The sequence below is a fragment of the Miniopterus schreibersii genome (genome assembly GCF_964146895.1).
Source record: "Miniopterus schreibersii genome assembly, chromosome: 1".
Classification (NCBI taxonomy): Eukaryota; Metazoa; Chordata; class Mammalia; order Chiroptera; family Miniopteridae; genus Miniopterus; species Miniopterus schreibersii.
This window is the reverse complement of record NC_138101.1, coordinates 10251759-10261632: the sequence shown is the minus strand read 5'-3', so window position 1 is coordinate 10261632 and position 9874 is coordinate 10251759. Positions and strand designations below refer to the sequence as shown.

Here is a 9874-nt window from a genome sequence, read left to right as displayed (position 1 = left end):
CCCCAGGTGTGACACTATGCTAATCACAAGCCAACTTCTGGCAACAAAAAGGACAGGTTCTCTTCTCTGTCTCACTATGACTAAGGAACTCTTGAGGAGGGGACTCTAAACACTGTGCAGTTTCTAAGAAATCACCAAGCTGTCGATGCAGTAAATGCCTGTTTAATTCACAAACATCAGTAGTGTAACTGATATTAGTCTGGAGAAAGACAGAGCACACCAAATTATACACGTACATCTAATTTTCTCTGTAAAAAGAGTTTTTGGAAAGAAACATCTGCATCTTTACGGGGAACCCGGGGACTCTGAGGAGGGGGAGCACAGTCCACTATAAATCACTCTCGGTTCTACACTGGAATTTAGCAGCAAACATGTTAACATGGGAACATCAGGGTAATAAAGGAGCTTTATTGGTTGGAAGAAGAATCACAGTTCTTGTCATTACAGCCTTTTCTCTCGTCCCCCCCTCCCCCAAGGGCCAAAAATTCAAGGAAATATTAATTTGTCAAAAATCTATTTCCTAGTGTCGATTGCTACACCCCGTTTCTGTTCTGGGAGGACAGGTGCAGAGCGGCCCCTTCCTGTCCTAGGACCATCTCACACGCAGACTTTACAACGCTCTGCAGGTGTCCTCAGTGAGGCCAGTAGGTCAGGGACACCAGTGGTCAGATGTCCAAGTAAACAAACAGACCAACACATATTTATCCCAAGATAACACCCTATGTTAGTACTATTGCCAAAAAAAAAAAAAAAAAAAAAATCCTGATTTTTTTTTTTAAAAGTTTGAATAATGTACAAAAATATCAGGACAATTATAAATTAATATATATTAAAGCATCGAGAAACAGCAAAAGGATGGCCTAAAATGTTAAGTACAATGTACTTTGATATAATAAATATTTCTCATGGAAACTGAATACTGTAATAGGGCCGTTTAGAACTCATAGAAACAAAAAATTCATATTATTACTAATTTATTTATCAATAATCTATTGGTTCTTTATCATCTCCTTTATCATTTATATTACAAAAAATTAATACTGGAAAGCGGTAGATGAACACTTTTGTGTGCTTCCTCTCTAACATGCTGATGTTTAAAAAGAAGGTAACACTTTAGGACTCCCGTCCTCTCTCGCGAATGGAACCCAGGTCTTCAGGAGACTGTTTTGCACAAAATATTTCTCACCCACTTGTTCTGCGACCCTGGGTTCCACCCCTCGGCCTTGCATCCTCACTCCCACACGTGCTCGGTCTGTCCCCGTGAGCCGCAGCGACAGAGACGCGGGCGCGGGGTTCCTGCTCTGGGCCAGTTCGCGTCCGCCCGGCGGCCCGCGGCTCCCGTGGGCATGTGCTTGTCTGTCCGCGGCATGTCACAGGGACAAACCCGAGCCACCGCGGGTCCCATCCTTGTCCTAATGCCTCCAGGTTACGTCCCTTTGCAATTCTCCAGCGTCGGGGGAAGCTGTGGTCCACACATTTCTATTTTTTTCCAAATGCAGAAAAAAGTCTTTATTCTCATAATAAAAATAAGTCTGTTCTGTATCTTACAATATATTTCAAATATTTCCGCTACGAAGCATCCGCGAGTCCAACGCGGCCGAGCGGGTGCCAGCAGGGGCCGGGAGGCGGTTGGGAGGCGCACCTGGGGCAGCGGCCCTCGGCCGCCTGCGGGGGCCAGCAGCTGCCCGGGAGGCGCACCTGGTGCAGCTGGTGCAGCGGCCCGCGACCGCCTGCAGGGGCCCGCGGCCGCCCGGGGGGCCGTTAGGAGGGGCACCTGGTGCAGCCGCACTTGACCACCTTCTCCACGTCGTCCACGAAGGAGGAGCCGTCGGTGCACTGGAAGGAGTATTTCCGCCGCTTGCTCCTCAGGGGCCCGCAGCACTGGCCGGCCGAGCAGGTGCCTCTGCACTCCAGCCGGGACACCTTCTTGGTTGTCTGGCAAGCGGCGTAGCCCTGCTGCTTTTGGTAATAATCCCTTATCCGCTCCCCCTGGCAGGAGACTTCTAGGAAGAACACAGAGCACAAGCACTTAAGGACGGTGGCTCCAAGCCCTGCGGAGCCAGCGAGAAGCCCCCGGAGTCGGGAGGCGGCTTCTGCCCCCTGCTCCCAGCGGCCATTGTCCTGTGATGCTTATGGGACCTGTAGGGACTGGCGGACAGTCTGCTGCTTGTTTGAAAAATGCTTCTTTTTCGGCCTTTCTTTGCAGCAGAGTGAAAACTATCAATGTGAACTATAAATACTCTGGCCATTGGGCTGACAAGAAAATTGGATTCCTAAATCTTTTCCTTTATGGCAAAAATACGCATCTTCTGTTTTTACGCTCCCAGCAGCTGGATCTGTTTACCGCGGGGAGATGTTTCAGAGAGTATGTGATTTAATTTATTAGACCCGGGGTTTAGTATCATTCAGTCTGTTACTTAATATGAGTAACATTCCACTAACTTCATAAATTACCCTGGTAGGAACTAGTTCAGAAAGAGCCATCTGCTAAAAGCTTCCATGGGCACGTTCCCTTGTCTCGCCCCTCTGACACACTCAACCAAATCCGGGCGAGCCAGAGGCCAAGGGCGTGCTGGCCACGCAGACTCTGGAGGCGGGTGGGCCAGCACGTCGGCCGATCCCATCCCTCTCACCCGCACAACGTGCCAGGACCAGTCGGTCTGATCCTAGGGTCAGCGGGGACTTTACCCTCAAGCTAGAGCTGAACTACGAGCTCCCTCTTCTCTGTGCCAGAGATGAGTTAATAACGTATTTGGGTGAGAGCCTCAGGTAAAGTAAGAAAGGAGTAAAGGTAAGTGTACTTCTACATAAGGTAGAAGGGAGTGTTTCCGCAGCAAATCGACTCGTGAGCAGACACCCGAAGGTGGGTACAACCTTGCAGCGGACGTTAGGACAGCTGCCATCTGCTGCCCTCGTAACACCGGGAAATAAACCCGCAGCAGCAACTGTGAGTCCCGCGAAGCCCTGGCATTCCTCCTCCCGCTCCCCTCTCTCTGGCTCTTTCCCATTCTGCCTCCCTTTCTCTCTCTCTTCTCAGAGGAGGCCCTCTTGCTTTGCTAAGACAGGGAGGGGCTGAGCCAGCTGGCTTACCTCGGTCACAGCTGTCCCCAGTGTACCCACTGCTGCATTCGCAGTAGGGCTGCCCCAGGCCTGAGAGCCTGCAATTCCCATGCTTGCACTTGATGGCCTGGCAGGGGTTAAACAGGTCCTCCTCTTCGTCACAGAGGACACCCCCGTGGCCCTCCAGGCACTTACAGCTGTAGGAGAAGGCGTTGATGGGCAGGCAGGTGCCATACATGCATCTGCAGAGAGGAGGGAGCAGGAGTGAAAATGCGTTAGCGGAGAGGAGGAGGGCAGAGGGAGGGTGAGGGAAGAAACGGGAAGGAGACAGTTTAAGGGGCTGACTTTGTTGCAACTCCCCCCCTCCCCTGCCCTCCCCTCCCCTCTGTGTTTTCTTTGATGGTTGCAATAGGTGTGTTTCCCCAACAAGTAGCTGGAACTTACTTATTTCCAAGACAGGGGTCATTGGTCCTCTGGTCACAGAGCGGCCCCGTCCATCCTTCCTCACACTCGCAGGTGAAGCCCGACTGGCCGCTGGCCTGGCACGTGCCATGGGCGCACACCTTCTTGTGGCAGGGCTCACAGCCGGGCAGGATGCCCGTCTGCATGGGCACCTTGCGGAAGTCCTGCAGCTCGCTGTTGATGTACAGGTTGCGAATGCAGCCGTGGAAGCTGGTGCCGTTGTGCCCCGGGGCCTGGCGCAGGGCCGCAGCCACGTTGTTCTTCCCGGGCATGCCTGGGGAGGGACAGCGAGTCAGAGGTCAAGCTCTCTGGGGACTCCTCAGCCATCTGCCACCCAGGCGCTCTTAGCTCTCCCAGCAGGGCGGCAGTCTGTGTGACACTTCTACAGAAGAAACTGATGTCATGGGCATCTAGTCCTGTGGGTCTCAGCCCGGATAGAATCCCATGGCTTCTGCAGAAATACTGATGCTTAGGACCTCAGCCCAGACCTTGATCCGAGTCTCCGGGCAGGATGGGAGTGGGGGGAGAGATGTCTGCTTCTTTGCTTTTGTTTTCTAGAAGATGCTATGCAATTTTAATGCACAACTAGATAAAGGACCTAGTTCAGTGATGATCAGACTTTAATTTTTAAAATATGTTTCTATTGATTTCAGAGAGAAGAAGGGAGAGGAGAGAGAGAGAGAGAGAGAGAGAGAGGGAGAGAGAGAGAGAAAAACATCAATGATGAGAGAAAGTCATTGATCGGCTGCCTCCTGCATGCTCCCTACTGGGGATTGAGCCTGCAGCCTGGGCATGTGCCCTGACAGGGAACTGACCCGTGACCTCCAGGTTGATGGGATGACACTCAACCACTGAGCACACCAGCTGGGCTTAGTCTTTAATTTTTAATATTTGTTTTAAACCAAACCTGACACGGAGGCATAAATATATAAACCTAAAAGCAGAGCTACTGTACCTAAAGGGAGGATTGGGAAGGGGAGACGGCGGTGTTCTCTCCCCTCTCCACACTTATCCCCTCAACCTGGACACACTCCCTGGAAGCCTAGAGCTCCACAAAGCAAGGTTAGTAATCTCTGACAAATCCTGCCTCTTAAAGACGGAGGTCCCAGGGCCCAAAGAGCTCATCGGGCGGCTTACTCAATGTCACCCAACAGGACTGAGTTAGAGTTAGGCAGACGAGACGAATCTCTGCAATCTCCAGTCACAATTCAGTCCATCCAGATCCAGAAGGTGAGAGCTGGGGTTCACAGTGACCATGACCCTGGTCCTGCCAAATTCTAAGCCAGCAACTAACCCAGATCACCAGTGACAGCGTCCAGAGCACAGTCATGGATGTCAGTGCCTGAGACACTCACCATGCTTCCCATCAGGACAGCACCTCATTCACATCAGTGTTTTACTTACTAATTGAGAGTGAAACCATCATTTTCCAAGAAATCGGAAATACAAAAGAAATTACAAAAACAGAATTAGCAATTTGTATATATTCATTCCACTAGTGACCGTCATCTAGTGACCCACATTTGGCAAAACTGAGGAATCTTTCCATGGCCTAAGCCAGACCCTGAAATAGCTCCTGGATGGGATCCCACAGAAGGCAACTGTCCAGGTTGCAGAGGGAGAAGGGGAGAATGAGAGGCTTGCAGAGCAACTGACTTCTCCCCTGGTGTCCCCGTCCTCCTGGTGCCTGGACTCTGAGCTTCTGGCTGGAGGGTGTCGGCTGGAAAAGACCTGGCTCACTTTCTAGGGGGATGAATGGTTACAAGACCAAGAACCTGAGTACTCTCTGGGCCCTGTCTCGTGGCATCATCATCTTTCCCATTCAAAGGAGCCCTGCTTGCAGACGCCAGAGACAGACAGGCAGGTGCACAGCACCACAAGGCTAGAGGTCAAGTCTTTATTGTTGGCTCTGTGTGCACTTGGGCCCATCATTTCCCATCTTCTGGGGCTTGGCTTTCTCGCCTGTAACATGAATGGATGGACTAAAACAGTTGTTTCCAAGCTGGTCATATGTAAGAACCACCAGAAGCCCAAGCTTGGAAGGCAGCTCCCCCAACCCCCTTCTGTCCCATCCCTGAGATTCTGACTCAGCAGGAGGGAGTGGCGTGCAGAAATCTAAATGTCAACCTGCAACTCAGGTGACTCTGGAGCAGGTGGTCTCCGTCACACTTTGACAGGTACTGATTTATGTGTCTTGGCTTTGAAGTCCCATGAGTTCAGGCTTTTAGTCTCGGTCCACCTGGCCTCGGACACTGGGCTGCTTTATAGAGCCAGGTCAGAAGGGTGAAATGTGCCATTTCCAGGAGAGGCCTGGAGACAGGAATTCCTTGCTCTGGGATGAGTTCTTCTAATTTAATCTTACCCGTCTATCATAAATGTGTGGGCTTTAATGTCCACATTTATGGCCCTTTCTTCAGAGGTTAAAAAAGAGTATTTCCAAACTCATTTTGACTGGTTATAACACTCACATGTGCACATGCCAAGGTTAAATACAGACTGGTGATGTTCCTCAGCAGGGACAAATGATTAGGAAATGTGTGCATTTTATTTCCAAAGCTAACAACTGTAACAGGCCCAGCTCTGATCACAGTAATTTGTAAATGAAAACACTGATCCATTACACATATGTTTGCCTTTAACAGGACATCACACCATCAAGAAGTAGTCTGAGTCAACCTTTCACACACCCAACACAGTTCTGACTAGGAAACTAGGTCTTCATTGACAAACAAAAGTAGACCTGTGTTTTTTATTTTTAGCTTTTTTTTTTTATGCCATGGGCTGTAGTTGAAGTTCAATCAATCTAAGTCAACAGGTGATTTAGTGGACCATTTTTAGTTTCAACAAGCTCTATAGGTTTCAAAATGACAATAAAGGGATCAAGTGTCAGAGCTGAAATCCTTTGTCCAATGGTGGCTTTAGGAGATTGTGACGCAGGAAGGGGTATTTATGTGCAGGTCGCAACTATTGTTTTTTAATCCCATTAGGTAACAATACAATGTTCTGATTGGATTATTATAGAGAAAAGCATAAAGATTAGATTGTTTTGTATTGAGCAAGGCCTACAGCAGGGGTAATGGATGACCCAAGGGTAAGGTAAAGCTGCCTCCTCTTTGGCTAGCGAATTCTTCTGCAAGGGGCCTAAGGTAGTGACATCATTGAGGAATGTCCCTATTGTCCAGCTTGGAGAAAAGGGGACAGCTGGTTTACCTCACTCTCCTTGGCTAACAGGTTTTCCTGCCTTTGCCATATGGAGTTTGGGCTGCAGTTTTACACTCGCCTTGTGTTTCTTTGATCTGAATTACCCTTGCTCCCTGAGTTGGAAGGAAATGAGTCCACTCTGTTTTCTGGGAGTGAGATGAGGATGGAAGTGGTTTCCCTCAGGCCTGGATGGATAGCCAAGCCCTCTACCCTCAGAAGGATGACCACTTTTAGTTAGGAATTTAAAATTTTTTTCCTGTTTTGAGAAATGTTCTGACCCAAGCACTCCCATTCTGTAACCACCCCCTATATACTCCACAGGAGCTTAAAAGCATTTAATGAAATGGCTTCTAATGAAATCAAGTGAAAAACAAACCCAGAAATAAACAAAAAGCCACACACTCAGACTGTTTCCCTTTCTCCTCTATGTTAATAACTGAGTGGCAATGCTGGTGGCTTTGGGGCCAGGCAGACCTGCACTCAAGTGAGGTGTCTATCACGTCATAGCTCTGTGAACTTGGACGAGTTTTATGAACTCCCTGAGACTGTCTCTTCAGGACTGTAAAACAAACAAACAAAATCATACCTACTTCCTAAAGTCTCTGAGGAGTAAGACTGAAAAGGAGCATTGTGTTGGGCACATAGCATGGGCTTAGTAAATATAATTTCTCTCACATCTCAGGTACACCTGGGACTTGCTTCGGCCATCCCAAGGCAATAGCTGTTAACTGCAGTACAGGCCAATGGAAGGCTCTGTCTTTTAATGAGTCTCATAGCTGCGACTCCCATGAAGCCACTAGATAGTCAACTTGCTGCACAGGCCTAACAGGCGATACATCTGATTACTCGAAGACATGCCTGCCTTCTCCATTCCCCTGGGCACAGAAGAGACTTTTTTTTTTTTCAACTCTGTATCCTTCAAGCATCTATGAATTTAGTTCTCAGCATATGGGAGATGCTCAATAACTATTTACAGAATGGAACCAAAGATTTTTAACTATTTCTAAAAAATGAAAACTTTATTGAAGTGCTAAGATTTTCCATTGCAGAAGTTATTAAAAATAAAAGTGCTCTGGACATTCAGGACAATTCCAAACAAAACTATCAGGGTAGGCTCTGAGGTGTTGAGAAAATTGTGTAGCAGCCAAAGATTATTATTTTGAAGGGAAAGATACGAACTTCATGAAAATACCTGCCGTGGTGAAGAAATCAGTTACACTGACCTGTTGAAAAGCTTTAACTTATTTATCTATAAAATAACTTAATTTTATCAGTCAATTCACCTTGCTCAATTCAATGTGATTTAAATCAGTTCAACATCGCATGCTTTCTTGCTCCTTTGTCTGAAATTTGAAATTCTATGTCTCCAGTATACATTGGCTCCTCCAGATAGAGGCAAGAGTGGAAGCTCTCTCCTTTGTGGGTCCTCTCCTCTGGGCTCCTTCAGAATTTTGCTCCTACTTCTTTCCTCCCCTATTTTCTCATCTGACTTCTGTTGCTTAAAAATAAGGTCCAGGGTCTTTATCACTCCAAGCCCTAATCCACCTTCCCAAGCCACGTTAAGGTCATGCTGAACAAAAATACTTTCTATTACCCCAATACAATTTGTACATTTAACTCATTCATTCATTCATTCATTCAATTTCATTAGTAATTATCCTGTCATCCAGCTCTGAGTTAGCAGCTGGTGGCCCAGCCATGCCAGCATGGTAACATTTCACTGAAGCTGGTAGTGTTCACCTCCTCAAGGGAGCTGGGGTGAGGTCATGCACCCCACAGTTTGCATCAAACCTATTTCGTCATTGTTTTCACTGTCTAATTTGACCTCTCATGCTTTCTTTTTCCATAGACTAAATCAAATAACAAGATGAAATTCTGTGAAGTGTCAGCCCCATAGCATGTGACAGACACAAAGAAATATTAATGTTCTTCTCCACCCCAAGGACACAGTCAGTGAAAACCAGAGCTGAGACTACAGATGGTCCCTTACCAGCTACCCAGGGCTCTTCCTTTTCTCTCCCTAATGCCCATCTTTCAGGGACCGATCACTCTTGGTCAGTGACTATGGCACCAGTGCGAACAACTTCAGAATCAGTCTTTGACAAAGATCACAGGGTTTGGGGACCCATGGGATTTGGAAGAGTGCTTACCTCCCACGTAGAGCGGGGAGTCGAAATTCAGAGTGGACTGCTTTGACAAGTTGGTGATGATTTTGGGGCTCCCTCCATCCACAGAGAGGGAGAGACTCTGGTCCAGGGCGAGTAGCTCCACAATGTGAAAGTTTCCATCATTGATCGTCTCCACACTACAAACAAACAAATAAACAAAAACAAAACTCAGGTGATGCTTCCATGTTCTTCCTATTAAAGGAGACTTTCTAATACAAACTCCAATAAGCACTTCTTGGGAAAACATACTGCTACTTATCATCAATAAAGATAAAAGCCATTTGTTGATTTAAAAACAAAAGATACTTTCAAGGTGATGCAATCATTCCTGGGAACAGATATAAGCTTGTTCTTCCATCGGGGGAAGTGGAAATGGGTACATTTTGTCATTGTCTGATCACCTTCCCCTAATATATAGAAATTACAAAAGATATTTGATGTATTTGCTTTTAAATGCCAGGAAAGTTCCATTTGCAAGAAAAGGAACCTACACCTGTGTCAAATACGGACACCCGAATACAGGAGAACCAGCGTGGCAGGATCACTGCTCCTTTTAAAACCTGTTCGCTGATAACACTCTTACTTTCTTTGCAGTTTTCAGAGGACCACCCATCCAATGCTGCTGCTGGGAAGAAGCCTATGTTCAGTGCACAGGAGGGGTAACGGGCTAAGCAGAAAGCGTAACGCGGTCATATGCAGCCGTCTAGTGTCGACAGAGCTGCTTCAGTTCCTCTTCTCCGACTTCGTAGGGCCCGTCCAACAATTATTCTAAAAATGCTGAGGGGGCTTATGGAAATTCATAAGATGGATGAAAACAAGGAGATTAAGAAAGCGAGGTCAGTGAAGGGGAGGGCTGAGAGCAAGATGAAGCTGGGTGCAGTCAGAAGGCGGGTGCTGCCCGGCCGCGCGGCGTGGCCGCGATGTCCCCGGAGTGCTGCAGGCAGCAAGGACGAGAGGGAGGCCAGGGCGGGACACAGGCCCAG

General features: G+C 47.8%; 1 protein-coding gene across 3 annotated transcripts in view; it reads right to left on the bottom strand.

Moving 5' to 3' along the window:
• Positions 1 to 388: 388 nt before the first annotated feature.
• SLIT2 (slit guidance ligand 2) overlaps positions 389 to 9874 on the bottom strand; it is a 297260-nt gene continuing 287774 nt past the window's right edge. For 2 of the 3 annotated variants that reach the window (XM_081147027.1, XM_081147029.1), the window contains 4 exons: positions 8874 to 9028; positions 3505 to 3796; positions 3091 to 3302; positions 389 to 2003 (listed from right to left, as the gene is read on the bottom strand). In XM_081147027.1, coding sequence (XP_081003153.1) covers positions 1762 to 2003; positions 3091 to 3302; positions 3505 to 3796; positions 8874 to 9028 — 901 coding nt within the window. In that variant the 3' untranslated portion in view covers positions 389 to 1761. The remainder of the gene's footprint in view (positions 2004 to 3090; positions 3303 to 3504; positions 3797 to 8873; positions 9029 to 9874) is intronic. The other variant, XM_081147028.1, reaches the window with a different exon arrangement.